Source organism: Eptatretus burgeri, chromosome 7 (genome assembly GCF_056783735.1).
Source record: "Eptatretus burgeri isolate ZD-2024b chromosome 7, Ebu_testis_v1, whole genome shotgun sequence".
NCBI lineage: Eukaryota > Metazoa > Chordata > Myxini > Myxiniformes > Myxinidae > Eptatretus > Eptatretus burgeri.
Genome location: NC_140967.1, coordinates 29,317,805 through 29,339,620, shown reverse-complemented (window position 1 = coordinate 29,339,620; position 21,816 = coordinate 29,317,805). Strand labels below are relative to the sequence as shown.

General features: G+C 42.4%; 1 protein-coding gene across 6 annotated transcripts in view; it reads right to left on the bottom strand.

The window, feature by feature from the left end:
* LOC147022913 (receptor-interacting serine/threonine-protein kinase 2-like) overlaps nt 1-21,816 on the bottom strand; it is a 66,018-nt gene that overhangs the window by 20,373 nt on the left and 23,829 nt on the right. For all 6 annotated transcript variants that reach the window (XM_085887873.1, XM_085887875.1, XM_085887876.1 and 3 more), the window contains 3 exons: nt 18,793-18,944; nt 12,280-12,329; nt 1,725-1,883 (listed from right to left, as the gene is read on the bottom strand). In XM_085887873.1, the coding sequence (XP_085743999.1) occupies nt 1,725-1,883; nt 12,280-12,329; nt 18,793-18,944 (361 nt within the window). The remainder of the gene's footprint in view (nt 1-1,724; nt 1,884-12,279; nt 12,330-18,792; nt 18,945-21,816) is intronic.

Here is a 21,816-nt window from a genome sequence, read left to right as displayed (position 1 = left end):
ACACTTCGATGTCTAGTGCGGTTATGATTTGAATCGTCGAGCCGCAGCCTATGAATAGCCTACGACACGTGATCGTCGGCGATACGCTGCCACACGCTATGCATAAGTTAGACTATCGTTGGGCATAGGTTGTGAACGCCAACAACACTCTCAGCATTCGTTGATATAAGTTATCTATATGTGATTAAAACGTTCTGTGTATGTTACTAACACGTTATGCATACGTCCAACACGTTATTATACGCCCAAAACTTTAAAAAAAACATCAATAGTTCAGCGTACGCCAGCGTTTTACATACATTTTGAGACCTTGCCATACGCTGGCTAAAACGTCAAGGTGTGACAGCCCCTTAAGCCATTGCGATACAGCCACAAGCGGTGCAATTTCCTTTAAAAAAAAAAAAATTCACAACAGACGTATTTTTTTGAAATAAAATTACAAATTTACATGCAAGACAATGTTGAGGTCAGAAGGTAAACAAAGTATTCTTCAACCGTCTCATTGGAGTGCTGGCTTGAATGCTAAAGCCACTTGGTGAGCACGCAACAAGCTGTTTGGTTTGAACCATCTGTTTTTAAAATTCCCTCGATATGGCATACCCTATATGACGGACTATATTGTGTCAATTTCAAAGTATTAAAAGGCGGAGATTTGCGTGTCGGATCTACTGAACATTTTCGGCCATTTGAACCATAAGCATTCCCGATTCTGCAAGGCGGTTCTGAGATTTATTTAAAAGAGAGTGGAAAATCCATATATTATAGATTATAGAAACTTGGTGGACATGTTGGATGTGTGGCAAGGACGAATCGATTCAATTTTGGTGAATATCCGAATGCGGATCTGGATAAAATAATTATATAATTTTTAAAGTGATTCTTCAACATTGAGATATCGGCCAAAAATGATATACAGCACAACATTTCAAAAATGTAATGAGCCCGATATTTTCTCGTGGTTCAGGCCCTGCACGCTACTGAGTGCCCTTCTAGTTATTTTTACATGAGATTGCATAGTTTCCCCTTTTTGTGTGATTTGCTTTCATATAGGATGTTGCTTCATTTCATTCAGATTTGGAGCGGTTATCTTCAACATAGAAGCGAATGAGACATTGTTTGTAACGCCACTCTGAGCTCCCAAGGTTAATCTCGACGAACCTTTATCAGATCGCTTTCTTTAAAACTCTTAGTAAGGTGTATCATGGTTAAAATAAAATAAAAATAAGTCATTTTCTCACAATTCATGACTTACTAGCATAACCCGCGCTCTGCGCGACATGTTGGGGTGGGTGTGTTTGAGAAAGGAACTGATGCGGAGTATCAGTAGTAATTTTACTTTAATGCAGTAAGTGGAATATGATTTCACTGTTTCAGAACCATTTTATTTACTTTTTTTGTACCATGCACCCCATATGGTCTTTGAGATAATGTAAGCTGAATATCACGTTACTCGAGCGCAGAACAAAGTTGAAGATAGCGCGACACGAAACCACAAACTCGGAAATAATATATAAGAAGAACACATGAGCCACCATCTGTTGCGTGGAAGGGGTGGGAGTCCGGAGGGGTGGTGGAGTGGGAGGATGTGGGGGGAGAGGTGGGATGATGGAGGGGAAGGGGCAGGAGGAAGGACCCAGCTTTGCACAGCAATGCTCGGTACCTTTGCCAGTCATTAATAAATATTTTCCGAGGAAAGTGAATAAACGACATGCAAGTAATGTAACCTTGAATGTCAGGACGGTTTCCAGGCAGAGTAGCCCAGCCACGGTGCAGGAGTTGTGACACACGCTCACGATACGGGGTTGTTGCTGGCAACCCTTCTTCACTGAGGTCAGGTCTTTGACCAGCCACCACCGCCATCATGCTCACCATGTCCATTGTATCTGCACAGCAGAGACCAGTAAATATATACAAGGAAACTGAAACAGAGGATTTTAGGCCCATATTCCACAATGATATGATAGTTAATCAACTGTACGTAACATCAAAGAAAAACTCTCTCGTGCAGCCGTCAGCCCACTCTCATAACACCCTGGTGAGAGAACGAAGCATGTTGGTGCTGAATACCGTGCTAGGCTATACTAGCAACTTGTACTGTGATCTTTACCCTGAGCAGTGCAAGTGAGTGTTGTGCCATGTGTCAAGGGAAAGTAGTCGGGGAACATTGGACCAGATCGAGATGGCTGCCAGACGTGTGAGCTGTGGTGTTGGGCCTTTGAGTGTGCCCCAATATCACACTGAATCAACTTCCTTTCAAATTTTTCACCTGCACTCTCTGCAGTTCTCATTTATGGACATCACAAGTACAAGGTACATTCATATATGAATGTCTCCCAATTCACAATTCTCGAATGCGTGAGTGTGAACCAACTGAAAATTGCACACGTTGTTAATGGAACATTTCCCACGTCATTCGACGGGTGACAGCAGCGCACGTCAGGTGGTGTGTTATTGGTGGTATTGTATGTGCAGTGTGTACTTGTACACTGGAAAATGGGTTTCAGCTTGCCAGAGCAACATGTTGTCGTAAACTTTTGCAGCTGACTGAGCAAACTCCTGTGGACATTGAACCATGGACATGAAAACATTCAGAGTTGTGTGCAGAAGTTTAAAAATGGAGGTGAAAACAGCAAAACAAAGTCTCATTCCAGACGACCCAGAACCAGCCATTCACTGAACAACATTCAACGTGCATAAGAATTGGTGATGAGCAAATGCATTTAAAAAAAAAAGAAAAAAAAAGTCATGGTTACAGTAGTTGTGTGATCAAATATCAAATAGTTGTGTGAACACGAATTTGCATAATGATCACAAAATGTCAAAAGTTTCTGCACAGGCAACAACCAAAAGGCCACACAATTCTCAGAACATGGTGACCAGGAAGTTGACGGTTCATTTCGTACATCATCACGTGGAGGAACCCCATAAAATTGCCAGGTCCCAGCCAAGGAAAAACTACCAGCTCTTCCTTCCAAGATTTTCTCAGTGGTTTCCTATTACGATGGCAATTAAAATTTGCCCTGAGGCCACCTTGGATTTGGCCCCAGATGCAATATGGCTGCCAAAATCACTTAAATTGGCTATTTGCAGTTTCTCTTTGTTCCATAAATTAATGTTTTCTGCTAATGTGGGGCGATAAAACCTCAGAGATACAAATCTGTACACAAGAATGCTCATCCGAGCTTGATTACCTGCACCACCGAGGTTGTTTTCACCCCCTTTCTGTCTGTCTGTCTGTCTGTCTGTCTGTCTGTCTGTCTGTCAATCGCCTACAGGTCACAAATTAAAACCAATCTTCACAAAAACACCAAGTTGTAAAGGTTGTCTCAACTGAGAAGCCCACTGATTTTGAGGTCAAAGGTCATCCTAAGGTCAACTTTTTAAAATCATTTTTCATCCGATTGACTTGAAATTTGAACAGCAATTTCATCGTGCATCACTGAATTAAAAAAAAAATAACTATTTTTGATCTTTAAAAGGTCAAAGGTCAACTCAAGGTCAAACTTCTAAAATCATCAATTTAAATCTGAAAAATAATAATTTTTCATCCAATTGATCTGAGATTCGATGAAGATTGTCAATTCCAATCTTAATGAAATGGACAATTAAGATGTAGCACGATATCTCAAAAAGTTGCAGATGGATTCGGATGAAACTTGGTGGACAGGATGGGTGTGCGGCAAGGACGAATTGATTCGATTGTGGTGAAGAGCCGAATCCGGATGCGAGACTTGTTTAATTTTTTTAAGTGATTCTTCACCAGAGAGACAGGAACAAAAACGATAAAGTACTGGAGAGCATGATATTTCAGTAATGTAATGGGCCCGATATGTTCTCGTGGATCAGGCATTGCGTGGCGGAGGTATGCGCTCCACCGAGTGCCCTTCTAGTTGGAATATGCAATGGTCCAGCGAAGTATAATTTGGCCAAATTGGCTATTTTTTCCAAGAGTCATCAGCATTTTTGGTAATAGTAGAGCAGGATTAATATGTCCCTGTAGCGTCAGGTCAGGTGAGGTATGGGAACATGCACCGGAGCAACGCGTCACTGCATACACTTTCCACCGGTACTCCAGGGGCCTCTGACTGGCCATTCCCCAGCCAGATGCCTGGCCCATCTCCATCTCCTTGAGATTCTGATCAACCTGCTGCAACTGCGAGGCATGTGGTCAGCCCATTGACCTCCTCCACTCACGAGGCTCTCTCACTGAGAGAATCTGGTGAGCAGGATCAGCGTCAGGAAAAAGAGCCACAGACCCATACAGCTGCGGCTGACGCTCAAAGACTATGCAAGTAACAAATCTCATTTGAGTCTCTCTCAGCAACCGTTCGTTGGACATAAAGTCTGACGAGCGACAGCCAAGGATTCTCTGAAGAAACCTGGTAACAAAGGAATCAAGTCTGTTTCAGATTCCTGGTCAGAGTCCAAGTCTCACATCCATAGAGCAAGACTGGAAGCACCAAGGACCTGAAGATTCAGACTTTCATCCTCCCGCACAGGTACCGGCAGCACCACACCCCATGCTCCAGTGAATCCATGACTCCCCAGGCCTGACCCAGACGTCTGTTGACCTCTGGCTTACGGCCAGCAGAGACATGAATATCACTGCCAAGGTAAGTGAATCTCTCCCTGACCTCAACATCCTCACCATAAACAGGTACAGACAGGATAGCAGCATCCAAGATATCATTGATAGCCTGGATCTTAGTTTTGATCCAGGAAACCCGTAATCCCAGTGGCTCAGACTCCTCATTCAGCACCTCGAGGGCCCCCAAAAGGATATCGAGAGTCCCCGCAAAGATGACTGCATCATCTTCAAAATCAAGATCAGAGATCTTGACATTCCCAAACTATGCACCACAGCTTGATCTCTCCGACATCCTCCCCAGAATCTAGTCCATACAAGTGCTGAAAAGTGTGGTGGCCAGTGAACACCCATGACGAACTCCAGTAACAACTGGAAATAAGTCAGAGATGGTACCACCACACTTTACAGCACTCTCAATACCAGAGTAGAGTTCAGACATCAGATTGATCAGTTTTGGTGGCACCCCACAAAGCCAAGAATCCTCCATAGGGCATCCCGATTCACTGAATCAAATGCTTTACAGAGATCAACATAGGCTGCAAGCAGACCCTGCCGAAACTTAAATCTGTGTTCGGTGAAGACTCGAAGAGCAAGAATATGGTCAATCATTGATGTCTTTGGTGTAAAGCCTGACTGTACTGGATTCTTTTGCTCGAGCAGATGATGGCGAACCCTATCAAGACTTATCCAAACAAACACCTTACCCGGCACTGAGAGCAGCGTCACCCATCGGTAGTCATTGCAGTCTTGGCGATCACCCTTCCCTTTCCAGAGAGGGACAACAATGCCCCTCTTCCAGTTAGTTGGGATGATGCTAGTGTTCCAGGCAGATCACAGAACTGCATGCAATGACACGAGTGCAGCATTTCCACCAGCCTTGAGAAGTTCAGCATGGATGCCACAGATCCCACGAGCTTTACCCCATTTCAACCGGTTCACATCAGCCCGTGTTTCCACAAACGAAGGTGGATCAAAGTTGATTGAAGGGTCATCAATCGGGACAGTAACACCCCTGACATCCAACTCGACAGCTGGTGAATCAGCCTGGTACAGCTGCTCAAAGTAACCGGCCCAGTGGGCCTACACATCTGACTCCTCTGTCAAGAGCCTACCACCCTCTTCTTGCAAGGTTAAGGAACTTAGTGCTATTCTTGTTCACAGTTCCACACCCATGGGGACCAACACATATTTCATAACCATCCCTATCAGTTCCAAATGATGCATTGAAATCCCCCAAGACTTGAAGAGTATCTCGCCTGGGGCACTGATCAACCACAGACTCATATGTGGCATCGAAGGCGTCCTTCACGGTGAGATCACTCACCTCAGTCGGAGCACATACCAAGACCAGGGAAATATCACCCAAGGAGTGACGAATCATTAGTCTCATAATATGCTCGTTGACCGCTGTTACCTCAATTATCATTGGAGTCAGCTTATTGAACACAGCTACAGCAACTCCTTGGGCATGCTAACCATCAGAGTGACCAGACAAATAGTAGATGTAACCACCCACCATGATCTCACCGCAATCCGGTCTCCGACCTCAGAGAGTACTGTCATACCGATGTTCAAACGCTTGAGCTCAGATGATAACAGAGACGGGTTATCATCCTCTCTTTGGGATCGGACATTCCAGGCACCCACCCAAAGGGACCGCCTCAGGTTAACCCAAGGAAACTGCCGTCTGGTGGACAACACCTCACCACCACTCCGATACACTCTCCCGCAATCTGACCCGGGAAGGTTACCCCATGGTTTCCCTCCTGTCATCAAAGATTGGGGGTCTTGAAGGCTTTGCCCCAATCCCATCATCTGGTGAGCTGCCCTATGAAGGGCAGCTGCACACGAGGTACTCCCATGGAGTGTGTTTTCAGATCTTTATCCCGCCCCTCCCGGAGGGAGGGAGCGGAATATTGTAATCGTCTGGTTTGTTTGTCTGTTTGTTTGTCTGTCTGTCTGTTAGCAACTTTACAGCAAAACGGCTTTAGCAAACATTATCAAATTTAATCCACAGGTGGGCAATGAACCTTGGACGACCCCATTAACTTTTGGGTCCAATTGGATTAAAGGTCAAGGTCAAGGTCACGAAAAGATCAAAATCGTTTTTCGCTCATAACTTCGTCAAAAATGATCTGATTTACTTCAAACTAAGCTTATAGTGAACCTTATTCTATTTGTCACTTATAATCCTACACATTCCTATAGTGAAAAATTCATATTTGTGAAGATTGGTAGGGTCCGAAGTTTTGGGGGTCATGGCCATTAGTCAAAATTACAAATTTTCCATTAAAACTAAAACATGGTTACGAAAATACAACTTTACGGGAAAACGGCTGGCTCAAACACTGTCAAACTGTATCCACAGGTGGGTAATGAACCCCGGACGACCCCATTAACTTTTGGGTCCAATTAGGTCAAAGGTCAAGGTCAGGTCACGAAAAGGTCAAAATCGTTTTTCGCTCATAACTTCGTCAAAAATGGTTTAATTGACTTCAAACTAAGACTAAAATATTCCTTATAATCAACGTTCAGGTTAAGGATGTATCAAATTTAAATTTGATCCCCAAAATAACCTTATGCCTTAAATGGGCGGGATTTGTTGTGCCTCGCACCACTTGTTTTAAATGCTTTTAGAAGGTTTTGCAGAATTAAGTGTTTTATGGTGACTGGAGTGCAAATCCTGCCACCAACCTCCTAATAAAAAGTAACTCAACTGCAGAAGGACGTCCGCAGACACAGTTGGGCACTATAAATGAATGGCTGTTGGCTCACAAGGAGCTCCTCCACCCTTTGACAAGTTTTGTTCTTCATCTTGCTGATTGTCAATATCATACACCATCCTCACCAAGAAACTTGGTGGGGGAGACGGTTTAGTCACCAGCAACCCAACCATGGAACAAGTTAGTACAGGTTTACATGGTACCTGTAGCAAGTCCCAGATCTAATCTGACCTGACCTGTCATGTATCATATACTAATATTCAAATCACTGTTCGTCTGAGTCTGATGACAATATTGTCCGAATGTGCCAAACCCAGGTCTTCTGGAATGGTGCTGTCACTTTTTGATATTTCGTCTTCTCCAAGACAAGATTCAACACATTTGTCCTCTTTCTTCTCTTATTTGATGGAGGCTGGTCCTTCTCCCCAATATCTTCTTGATCTTCATCGTAATCGATGTCTCCTGCATATCATAAATGATATGTAGTTGCGAATTGTATGACGAACCAAACCAAATAAAAAGCTCAAACAAACCATAAATGCTGAAAACAATCAGAAATAACTGAACATAAACGAAAAATATCCAAAAACAAACCCCAAACAATAAATGTAAACAAGAAAAAGAGCAGAGATTGCAGACCCTCACCAGAACCTCTTTTGAGTGGTGTATTTTTATAGGTTTGAGGGTAAATCCAATACGGCTGCCAAACCATGTGTCCGATCAAGTTGAAATTTAAAAAAAACATGTATTCTCCATCTCTACTCGATCATAAATGTGAAGTTTCACATTGATTGAGTAAGCGGTTCCAGAGAAAACATTATTTAATATTTTCTTCAATCCAATATGGCTGCCAAACCGTGTGACCTATCAATTACTCCTTAACACACTTGTACAACCGTGGCTTGGGGAACACTTGCGTGAAGTTTCCCCTCGATTTGTCCAACTGTTCTGGAGATTTTTATAGGTTTAAGGGTAAATCCAATATGGCTGCCAAACCATGTGACCAATGGCATCATATGTGTGAACTTTTTCTTCCTCATTGATAGGCAGTCAAACGTGTAAAGTTTCGCCGTGATCTGTTCAGCTACTTCAGAGAAAATTTTTGAAGGTTTTTTTTATTTTTTAACAGTATGGCTGCCGAACCACGTGATCGATGACATCGTTAACTTTTCTGTGGACCATTTTATCCTGAGATGACCCTCAAAAATGTTCATACTGATCGGATGTGGCGTTCTACATATGCAATTGTGACATCATAACGAGGGCACCTATGATGTCATTTTTTTTTAATCACTTATTCCCCATGAGGAGTATTTTCTCGGTGCCAAGTTTCGATTTTTTCCCTTGGTGCGGTTTCAGAGATACAGAGGTCCAAAGTTTTTCCGTTTTTCCAATATGGCTGCCACACCACGTGACCTATGGTGTCATAATTATCATTACAACATTCCCCATGAGTAGTCGCACAAATGGTGAAAAATTTGTCTCGATCCGACAAGCGGTTGTGGAGAAAAACACGAAAATTCTGTGCGGTCAAAGACAGAAAGACAGACAGACCCAAATGCGATACCCTCTCCTTTGGCGAGGGTAACAATTGGTATCCATTACTAAGTTGTTGAAACGTGCATGCACCTGGTGCTGCAGGCTTTGGCTTACTGCTGGTAACCAATGGGCTTGGTGGAAAGGTTGGCCGAAAACCATCTTCAGTCTCTTCCAAGTCTAAGTATCCTATGCAAGGAAATGTGATGTTTTGCTTCAGATACTTATCTCGTTGTGTGAAGCCTGTGGCTGCTTGGCTGCATCATTTTCTGGGGGCACAGCTGTGCCACTGATGCAATGCCTCATTACCAGCACAATGTGACTCATTTTGCTGACCTCGGAAGGATGACAGGCTGAGTCAACCTACCTAGTGTTAATTCAACAGAGAAAACAGGGGCTTGAACTCGAGACCCTAGAATCTTAAGCCAGCCAAAACCAAGCTTAAATCGTAAAATATAGATGAGAAATATTGCCCCGTCTTGTGAAGCAATTATGATATTCATTATTCTTTGAAACCATACTTGTCATTACTTGCGGCAACTCGTTTATATTCAGTTTAAAAATAAATAACCATTTTTTTTGGCATACAAGTCAATGTGAAGTATTTGGTAAACAAATCGATGTCGGGTCGGAGGAGGTGGGAGGATGGAGGGATGGGGTCATAACGAGGGCCTGTCATAAAGCGCCTTTGGCAGCGATTACAGCTTCGAGTCTTCTTGGGTATGTCTGTATCAGCTTTACACATCTGGATTTGGGGATTTTCTCATATATATACTCCACTTCGACATTATGGGGTATTTTGTGTATAACAGTGACAAAAAAAAAAAATCTCAATTTAATCCATTTTAAATTCAGGCTGTAACAACAAAATGTGAAAACAGTCAAGTGGTGTGAATACTTTCTGAAAGTACCGTATATCACTCCTCAGGGATTATGTTGAGTGGTGTAATACGTGTAATTTTTACAATTCTTACATAACTGGTTGAAATAAATTCGGAGACCTTATCTGAAATGCATCTAACTGCCACTTCCTAAGAAACTGGTGATTCATCAAAATGTATTTTGGTTGCGTTTACAGGATTATGGTATCCTGTAAGAAAGTATGAATAAATACAATTAGGTGGGAATGTGAGACTTTCCTTTCAAAATATTGGGTTGGCTTGTTAGTGTTCCCACATGAACCCCCAGCTCATGATGCAAGGAACCTCGGTTCAAATCCAACATACCATAAGCATTTATATCCATTGACAACCGATGTCCATGTAATAGTACACCGATGCCTTCCAATGTCTGTCTTGCATTCGCATCGTCACTCCGTGAGCGTTAGAAATTCAAAATCATTCACAACAAAAATATATAAACTTTACATCAATTAAACTGAATGTTTGGACAAAGACAACTGAATGTAAACAGCAATGCAATTGTTGATTATTCAATCAAACCCTCATTAGTGTGGAAAGCAGCAACGGTTTATGCACTTAAACATCTGGTTTCTCTGGGGGGAGAAAAAAATAAAATAAAATAATTATTTTAGCTACAGATGCAAAACTGTCTGAAATCGAACCGACTGATAATTTGGCATTCCGTTTTCCTCTCCCTGACAATGTACGAATCAATGTTGATTCCCCCTCATCATCAGATCTGCTGTTTCTCCTAAAATGTGAGAAAGAACGAATTAATTAGAAAATGTTGACTTTGTTTGCAATTGGGGGTGAGTCTAGCCAGTCAGCTGCAGAGTCAGCTGCAGAACAAGTTTCGGCATGAGTAGCTGGGCCGCTCACCTGAAACGTCTCATCAGCATGCCCACGCTGCGCCTCCTGGAAAGCCCGGAAATATTCTCGACCTCCCCATTTGTCTCGCTCTCCCATTTTGTCCTAAAAAAATTTTTTTGTGCTGTACGAGTTTGGTGTGGTCAAGATTAGTTTAAGTAAGGCGATGAGGCGTTCTGGTTTCAGATAAGCAGCATCATTGTGTATCTTCTCTGTGCCTTCCCCATTGTATTTATTTGCTTACTATGTCCACATTGGCACACTGCACACCTGATAAAATTATTCACTCTCATATTAGTATTCAATACCCTATTGTGGTGCTTTTTTTGTTGTTGTTAAGACAGGATTGGCACCTCCTAAATAAATAAATAATTGTTTGAGGAAGGGAAAAAAAAAAAATTTTCAACCACCATTTTGGCGTGCAAACCCAAGTTATTGACGATTGTGCCGCAAGGCTTTCCGCATAGTGCATAATCTCGCCTCCTCACTTGGGCATTCTGTGGGGCTCATCTCTGGGAAAGGGATTTCTACAGTAAACACGTTGGGAGACCAGACATGTTGCACATTCATTGTTCTTCCCTGAGCCATATTCTTGAAGAGAAAAGAAGAAAAAAATCCCTGCATAATGCAATTGTGTATTTATAATGGCAATGGGAATATGTTGGAAGATTGTCGTGGCTGTGCATTTCCACACATTTATAGAATTACGCATAGACACACTGCACACCTGATAAAATTGCGGTGTGCATCCTCGAATGTCAGAATACCACCTGCCTGACAGGTCATCAGGTAGCCAGCCACAAGGAAGTTTGTTCTTCCTCATTTTGAGAAAATAATTGGAATAATATTTTTCGAAATGCAGCTCTGCAATTTTATAATATAGTTGCAAGTTACTTCTGTCGAGTTAATACATCTGTAACGCAAAGGCAAGATCTTTGAAATAATTGCCTTTCCCATGCACTCAATGTGATGAGAATCAGGTTCCTGAAATAGCTGATGAAAAATTCCAGAGTTGAAATTACCTTTGACTAGGTAACTACTTCATCACAGAGTACAGCTGAAGCAGTCCTCACCGATAGAGGAATCTGGAGTGGCAGATCACGGTCTCTTTATAGAAAGACACGGTGAGATCTTTAACGTCTGCAAAAGAATGCTCGCAGTGGTAAACCCAGCAGAGCATCTCCCCAAGGAATACACACTCATTGATGCAACGCCCTGTCTGCGAAGCACAAATCCGACAGTTTATAGTCAGGTGAGGAATTGAACTTGGATAAGACAGCACAAAGACGTGTACACTACCTGTAACCGATCCGATCAGCACCTGAAATATTGATCCATCCATTGGGACCATACTCTGTGCAGAGCGTTGGTGCTGCCTAAGCAGTCTCCTTGGCTATTGGGCACAATCCTGGATGAGTCGCCACTCTGACACAGTACACCAACATGCTGGTACTCATTTTGCCGACCGCGGAAGGATGACAGGTCGAGTCAACCCCACCTGGTATTAATTGAACACTGAGCGAGATTTGAACTTGGGACCCTCGGATCCCAAGCCAGCCATCCTAACCATTAAGCCAACACCAGGCATTATGAAATACAAGTGCATCAAATTATAAACAAAATGCACTGCAGAGAAGAAGAAAAAAATCTGAAAAATCATTACCTTTGTACGGCTTCTTCTGGCTTAAAACTTCCCAAGAAATGACCGAGAGACTGCAAAAACAAAGTGCTACTGTTATGGATTGGTGGATCAATATAACAAAAGGAAAAAAATATAAATTCTGATACCATGCAATGTTCTGATGAAGGCATACAGTGAACCACCTGCAATCACAGCAAATAAAGACCAGTGTGAATGGAGATGAGAAGTTAAAGTACGGGACAGTATTGTTATGTTTGTGGAGTAGATGGAGGAACTTCATAGTAAAAGTATACATCGGCATGGCCCGTGGACGTGTAGGAGACATCTCGATGTAACTTAAGTTAGGAAACTGTCAGTTTAAGTGTTAAGTGTCACCGCATGGGGGGGGGGGGGGTGCTGTGTTAATTAGGTGGGAATTAAGGCTAATCTCTCCCAGTATGTGATTGCCCCCTGTGACCTTTTCCTATGTTTTTGCATTTCACGACTGGCGATAAAAAGGAATCGCATCCTTAAAACAACAACCACCAAGCCGGATATTTCCAAGCAGACAAAAATTCCGCCTCCAGGAATGACGAGGAGTGAGACCATGCCCCCGGGGATGGATGATTAATGGGTGTGACGAGAGAGACGAGAGGATTGAGTGAGGATCGGAGTCGGGAGATGCAAAAGGAGGTTCTGGGAGGAACGCGATCGAGACCAAGGCTCTGGCTGGCCGCCCTCAACTCGACAGAAAAAGGCAGCATGATTCTCGCGTTTGTGCTGAGGCAAATTTGCTCACGTGATGGAACAAGACACTCGCCATTGACTGTTCGGCTGGGTTGCGTGAGACCGCGCCTCAAAGCCTCGTGTTGTGTCACCGGGGAAGAAGGGGGCGCCATTTTTCAGAGGAGTGGCATTAACAGGTGCGATCATGAAAACAAGCCGCACAGTGGTTTCTGAGCCCTGGTGTTGGATATCACCGCCCAAACTTCCTCCCGTACGCTTCCCGCCGAGAGAGCGGCTTGGCGCCATTTTGGGCGTGTTTTCCCGCGCAGTGACGACGCGGTTTGGCGAAGCTCAAGCTTCAAAAATGCATCTCTGGGCACAGAGCTAAGTGCCGGGAGAAAGGGAGGATTTTTATTTTATTTATTGTGTCCCCTTGTCTGTATTAAAGTCTGTGTGGAGGTGCCTCAAATAGGAATTTAGTTTTCCCTCACGTTCCGTTTTTATTATTACACTTTGAATTATTACCATTGTAGATGTCAGATTCATTGTCATTAACCCTCCATATTTGTACAACTTGCTTGTGTTTACTTGTCGTGGGTCCGAGTATAAACCCCCGTGCCACCTTCTGTCTGCCACGTGCATTTGCCACCCTTCCTCCCTGTGTGCACCATAATCTCCAAGGATCACGTGTTCACCTCCAAAGGAGAACTGTTTGATTAATCATCGAGGTAGGTTAAACCAGCGTGGACATGACAGTACATAAAAGAAAGTGAAATCTGATTTTAAAAAACAAAAACAAAACCAAAGATTTGTTGTCCGATTGTATTAATGGTGACATTTGACCCAACTGGTGGCTGCTAGTCATGTAGAGATTGAAAAAGTTGTCAGGGAAGTATCTGTGCTGAACAGAAGTGTTTTGAAGAATTTGACAAAGCAATAGCCAAATGATGCATTTGCTTCCTCATTTCAGAATTGTACCCCAGTAGGAGTTCTGAGGCTATCCCAGGGCATGTTTATAAGGCTTTTATCGAAGATAAAGAGTGATTTAAATGATATGTTTCAACATTTGGACTTCAATAGGTATTTTATCAAATGAATGACCTCAAAGAATATTTCCAGTTGAATTAACCAATATAAAGTGATCATGAAAGGGGAATCCAAATGCTCAGACCACCTCGACGCTCATCTATCCCTTGAGATCCAACAAAACAGGTATGATTGTCTTTTTCTGATTTGTCATTTATAAAGCTCGTAATTTTGCAAATAAAAGTACAAATCTTATTGTTATCAATACTCATGCATAGCCATGACGTCACACCAGGGAGTCGACCATCGTTATCCGTACTGTCTACGGGTTGCATTCAGCTTTGCACCCCAGTGGGATTAACTCAAACAGCAAATAATTTTCGATTTTCCACAAATATGCTGAGTCGATGCGTCCTTGGTGGTTGTAGTAATATAAGCCAAGATCGTTTGATGCTACACCGATGGCCGAAAGACTCCAAGTTTGCAAGAAATTGGAAGAGGTTTGTCCAAAATACCTGAATGCGGATCGGGCCACAAAATATTCGCTTTTATGCTCGGAACGTGTTACATACAGAGTACTGTAAATGAAACAACAGAGATGGATCGTGTGGTTATCCGCCACGATTGAGAGAGGATGTCATCCCCATTGTTAAGCAGAAGAAACAGCAGTTACTCGAAACTAACACCATCTCGAGCCAGCTACCAGCACATGTACACAGGCAACCACCCCCCATCAACCATTACCCCCACAACACACCATCAGCCATCACCCTAACAATACCCACCACCTCCCCACAACTCACCCTCCACTAGGGTGGGAGATTGACACAGCAAAGACACGACATAGCATAATCACAAACACAAATGTCATCCTGTGAAAGTATGAGACAGGACACTCCCGTGACATACAGGACACCTGGTCAGCCTGCGATGGTGGGAGGAGCATTCGTGGTGTCTGTGCCGTGTCCCTGCTGGAGTAGTATTAACGATTTATCAATTCATCCAAAATTCCATATAAATCGTCAATTCAATGGAAAAACAAAACCTACCAATCTGGAGTGAACATGCGACCGGCATTTTCATCTTCACCAACACTTCAATATCACCATCTTCGTCTGAATCGCTTGCATAAGGCTCGGAACGATATGGCTCCATAATTTCCACGAAAGTGTTTCCATCACACCAATTTTGTCTCCAAAAGTTTCTGTAAAATCCCACTGATCCGTTCGAACCTTCAGAGTTGCTAATGACGGTGGAATCAGCATCGGAATCAGAACTCGAAATACACTGTCTCTCTGTCTAAGCTGCCATCTTGATCAAGGTTGTTCTGAGTGACGTCACTGGTGAAAATTTAAAATTGATGGGTGGATGGCCCAGACTAGAGGTACTCACATCCACCTCGATGCTGTGTAGCCTGGGTTTGAATCTCCACACGGCTATAAACTGTCATCCTGGTGTTTCATCAATGTGTGTGCCGTCCCTCGGATGGACGTTAAACTTGGCGTCCCGTCTGCCGGCATTAGTTGGTCGACGAGATCCCACGGTGTCCTTCGGGAAGAGTAGGCAAGCTATCGCCAGCACCATGATTAAATTCCAAATGTCTGCCCTAACCTACAGAGGGCATTGCATCAGCAACTCAACCAATGATGCTACATCTGAAAGAGGAAGAAGAGGTAAAGGTAATTAAATAAACAGCAAAGCGTAGAGCAGGGACGAACACAGCAAATACAATTTTATAATGCTATATCCAGCACTTTGTGATAAATTCCCAAGAAGAGTACGCCATATATCGTATTAGTACTATTTGGATCATGGTGTTTCTACTGCATTAATGCCTTGTAAGGTTGCATCAAGAATACTGTATTTATTTCTGATTACCATTTTAAAATATTGCAATTGAGGAGCTTCAAGAATGGAAAACTCAGTTATAGGATTGTCTAGATAAGGTTAGCTAAGTAAGGCCTCTCCATCCTTCTAATTAAAATAATCCACTGAAACAAGCATGGTCTTGGTAGCGCGGTGCAAGCTTAATGCAAACACCGACATCTCAAAGCAACTACAGTTTGAATGAACCATGGACCAGAGTCGAAATCACTGTTTTAGATTTGCTTCTCTCCATGGAGGCAATATGTTGAACTCCAACTCGAAAACAAGTTGGTATTATCATTTATCTATAATAGTGTGTGTGTGTGTGTGTGTGTGTGTGTGTGTGTGTGTGTGTGTGTGTGTGTGTGTGTGTGTGTGTGTGTGTGTGTGTGTGTGTGTGTGTGTGTGTGTGTGTGTCCTCCATAACTCCAAAACCATGAAACCTTGTGGTCCAAAACTTTGCATGCATACTAAAGGAACTCCAAGGTAGTACATGAATGAAAACTCTGGGTGTTTGGGTAAATTTAAACACCCTTTTGAAGACAATTAACTAATCTCATCATGAAAAAACTAAAACAAGCTTATCTTTGGTCAGCCCACCGTCAACTTGCTGGTGTCTTAAGCCACCATTTTATTTCAGCCTCCTCAAAAAGCCTTGGCAATTTTCCACCATGATCTCTCATGGACCAATTAAAGTATAGAATTTAAATATAATTTCAGATTTGAGGATTGAATCTCGTGGACTCGAGGCAGGGAGAGGGTTGGGATGGGATGAACGTCGGGTACCTTCGCGAAAAAACAATAATGGAAATAACAGCAACGAGACCACTAAATCCTTGCATAATGCTTCTAAAATACTTGCAGCAACACAAATCGATAAGATGACAACATGAACCATGCTCTATGCAGAGCATCAGTTATGCCAAAGCAGTTTCTATGGCTCTGGTTACAATCCTGGACGGGTCGCCACTCTGACACAGAAAGTCAGGGCTGGAATTTGGCCAGGATGCTGGTGATAGCTCGTCTACTCTTTGTGAAGGAAGCCGTGAAATCTTTAACGTCCACCAACTAATGCCGGCAAATGCGACACCTAGTTTAATGTCCATCAAAGTGATGGCACACATTGCTGAATCCCCTGGCCTGTGAAACACCAGGATGACAGTTTATAGCTGAGTCGAGATCCAACCCCAGGCTAAACAACATGGAGGCATGTGTGCGTACCTCTCGGCCATCCTGCCAACCCAAATTAATAAAGCAGTTGTTTTAATCATAATGCTTCTACATCACAATTCCAAAAAAACAAAAAACAATATAATTTGCCATTCAGGTATGGTCACCTTATTATGGAAAGGCTACAACTGTAATGAGAAGGTTCTGCTTAAAGAAAATAGAATTGTTCCAGAGCTGGCAGGTTTTAGCTACGAGGAGAGTTCACAAAACACGGAACATGGACATCAGATAATCGAAGATTATGTGGAGAAATGATGGAGGTATCGTCATACTCTAATTCGAGAAGCGTCTGGTTGTTTCTGTGTTTTTATTTTTATTTTTTGTATTGTGTACATGATTGAGGCTCAAGGAAGAGCTAGAGCAGAATGGAAGGGAACAAAATGGAAAGGAGAAATGCCAACAGCAGAGTAAAAGTGAGAGTGAGATCAAGGGGAGGGGGAGAAGGACACACGGGAGTGAACCAGCTGTACACAAGCCAAATGAAATACAGCAAGAGGAGATTAAGGAACAAATGACAAGAGGTGAGTGCTTGGTAATTCGGGGTTGAAGAGATAAAGTGTATGGATGGGGGTGACCGAAGGTAGTGGTGAACATCTGCCTTGAAGCCCTGGATGGAAGAATAGATCTGAACAGACTGTGGGGGTTGCTTCCGCAGGTGAGAGAAAAAGAGGAACAAATTTCGAATTTAGATGGAAACAAAAACACAACAGGAAGGCTTAGATGGTAAAATTAATAAATAAATAAATTATCAACCTGTGGCTTCAGGGTTGGGGGATGATCCAATTCTCGATATAAATTTAAAAATTATTAATTTCATTATTTTGTTGTAAATTTATTCCAGCTGCAAGATACCTTTTCTAGTTCTGTATAAGTTTATTTTAATCATACCAAGGACCCAGATGCCCTTGACTGACGCACATCAGGAAGGGGTTTTAAGCAACTTGTGAATTTGCCCTCCTCAGTCTTTTTCTTCTGTCGACTCTTTTACCTGGGAGTTTCCTCATCTCACAATTATGGTGTGGAATGCATCTTCCAATGTGCATTACACCACACTTACTTGTACTGAATTTAATTTCTCAATTTTGGACCAGGCCTCAAGTTGATTCATGTCTTGCTGCAGATTACAAATTCCCTCGACTGGATGACACCAAAATATCACATGACCACAGTCTCATGATGTAAATTGTCATCCAAGTCATTGATGTACATCAGAAACACAGCAGCTCTCGGACCGAGCCCAGAACAACAGAGCTTGTTACACCTGTCCAATTTAATTTGGTACCTTGCGTTATCACTTTTCGTTTATGGCCAAATAGCCATGCTATCCAATTCAGGGATGTGGCATCTATCCCATGTGCTTCAATTTTAGCTAGGAGACAATTGTGTGGCGCGGCATCAAAAGCCTTAGCCATGTCCACACACTCTACATCAACAGGCATGTTTTCATCTACATGCTCGGTTCGGAATATTCTTAACCTGTGAACCACAGAAGGCTTTTGTTTGGATGCTGCATTCATCACTGCTGGCAAATCCAGTGTTGGGATAGAACATACAACCACATTCAATGTTGATGGTTATTATGTATACAAAGTCGAGGCTTGTAGAAGAACTTGAACACAGAACAGAATAAACTTTGTCTCCTGACAAATCATGTAAATGCAAAGACCAAGGATGCAGTGTAATTAGTACGGCCAGTTAGCTCATTACCTGTAGATATCTTGTGCGGGAGAAGTCACAGTGCCAAGAGAAAAGGCCTCAGGAGGACAGTACGTCATCGAGCTGGGCCGTGATGTGTACCCGCGATTATGAGAATGTGAAACGCCAAGCTGTCGGCATAAATGCAGCCCAGCATCTGACAGCTGTTGGGAAGGAAAAGTTCAGCATAAAGACTTGCAGATGCATTAATACATATTTATTTATTTAAAGAAGAGGAAGGCGCTTCCAACCAAAAGTAAAAAACTCGATCGACTCCGCTAATTTGTGCAAAAAAGCGAGAGCAGACCCGGTCTGCTCTCGCAGACTCTCGCTTTTTTGCTCAAATTAGCGGAGTCGATCGAGTTTTTTACTTTTGGTTGGAAGCACCTTCTTCTTTTAAAATGTGTAATCCTAACCGCCCCAACCTTATACAAATATATATATATATATATATATATATATATATATATATATATATATATATATATATATATATATATATATATATATATATATGTTTCAACTCCCGGTGTGTGCCCCAGTTTAGAAGAGGGACACAGTCTCCCTGCGTGTCATAAGAGGTGACAAAGGGTTGGCGTCATGAAGGGCATCCGGCCATAAAAAAATTAATTAATTAAAAAACATTCCTCAAAAAGGGGAATCATGATAAAAGATTGTCATGGGACCTGCAAGGCAAACCCTAATAGCTCTAGCAGGGAAAAATGGCCTTAAAATGTTTGTGTGTGTATAAACAGTTTCAACTAGAGCAAAGTTGATGGCACGCCATCACAAATCCCCACACTTCCCACCTAAAGCAGGAATGACACAATATCAAATTTTGAGTTTCAAAAAAAACAAACTTCTGTTTTGACCCCTGTGACCAGAAATCCCCACCCCCTGGGGCATGAACAGGGGTCAAATCCAAAAATTGTAACATATTTCATGCGTCCTCCAATGTTGAAACTTGGCTATGAACATTTGCAGAATGACATCATTGTCTACTTGTCCACTTTCGTTTTCACACAACTTAACTTTGGCTTTAACTGTTATCATGCTTATTTATGTATCATAAATGTGCTGGTCCACTTCAATCAGAATGTGAACATGTTTCAACATACCATATACACAATATTGGTGACATACCATCACAAAGCGAGGGTGAAAATTTTGAAAATAATTCTCGTTGGTTAATTTTTTTGTCAGTATATTGTCAGGTAGGCGGAGTTCAAAGCCTCACTCCTGATGACATGCGTCACTGTAGGAGCCCCAAAGACTCTTCCACGTGGAGTAAATGTGGGCTGGCCCAGATTATACCCAAGTATAAAGCAGTCAGGGTGAAAGGTTTGGCTGTGACACCAGTATTATTAGCCCCCATTGGACTTGGTCTGAATCGGGGGCTTATGGATTTGGTCTCGATTTTTGTGTGTGCGTCTGCAACTACATCTATAGATCATGGACGGACTTATTTTATTCATATTTGGCAGAAAGACAACACATAATGGTATACATACACACATCATTTTGTTTCACGCTGCGATCAAAGATGGCTAACTGGCAGCCATTTTAGTTAAACAACAACAAAATATAAAACAGCATCAAACACATCCTCAATCATTTCCCGAACATGTATTTACTGATCTTGTTCAAACTTGGCACACAGATAAAGAATGATGACTTACATGTGCACCTCATTTCTTTTTTGGAGACCACATCCAAGATGGCCGAATGGCAGCCATTTTGTAACTTAAAAGTGTCCCCAACCATTTCTCAGAAATTTCAGAGTCCGATTTTATTCAAACTTGGCACAAACACAGAAAATGATGGCATACACTACCAGTCAAAAGTTTAAGAGCACCCAGATTTTTCCAGTTTTTACTGAAATTTAAGCAGTTTAATGTTTCAATGTCCTCTGAAAATTAAAGCATAGAACAAATAAACAATTGTAGTAATAAAACAATAAAAAATAAATCATGGAATCGTTTTGTTGAACAAAATTTAATCTAGATTTTTGACTTATCAAAGTAGCCACCTTTCGCATATATAACAGCCGAACAACTCGTGGCATTCTTTCTACAATGGAAATCAAATATTGTTCGGAAAGTTCTTTCCAACACTGTTGCTGAAGTTCCCACAAAAGTGTTGCACTTGTAGGTTGCTTTGCTTTCATCCTTCTGTTCAGTTCATCCCAAACCAGCTCGATGGGGTTTAAGTCTGGAGACTGTGCTGGCCATTCCATGATTTGAAGCCTACTGTCTTGCTCTTTTCTGCTTAGGTATTTCTGACATAGCCTGGAGGTGTTTTGGGTCATTATCTTGCTGTAGGATGAACCCCTGACCAACTAGGTGTAGACCAGAGGGTATTGCATGTCACTGCAAAATGCTGTGGTAGCCCTTTTGGTTCAGGGTGCCAGTCACTCTGTGCAAGTCAACGACTCTGGATCCATCAAAAGAGCCCCAGATCATCACAGGTCCTCCTCCATGTTTGACAGTTGGTATCACACACTGAGGAACCATCCTTTCGCCTACTCGACGGCGTACAAAAACCCTGCGTGAGGAACCGAAGATTTCAAATTTTGATTCATCGGTCCATAAGACCTTCTTCCAGTTTTCATTAGTCCACTGGTGGTGCTTCATGGCCCTGGCACGCCTCTTTATCTTATTTTGCCATTTTAGCAATGGCTTTCTTACTGACACTCGACCTGTCAAACCTGCAGCTCGAAGTCTTCTTTTCACAGTTGAAACTGAGACTTCCTTACTTCAACCAGTGTTAAGCTGTGCTTGAAGCTGCCGTCCTGTGAGCCGCCAATCAATCAAGCTGTTGACTCTCAGAAACTTGTCTTTTGATTGTGTTGTGGCTTTGGGTCTGCCAGACCTCTTCCTGTCAGAGTTTCGTCCAGTTTCCAAGTGCCTTTTGATGGTGTAGGAAACTGTCCTCACTGATACCTTAGCTTTGTTTGCAATTTCTCTAAAGGAAAGACCTGCACTTTTAAGGGTTATAATGGTCTGTCTTTCTTCCTTTGTTAATTATCTTTTTCTC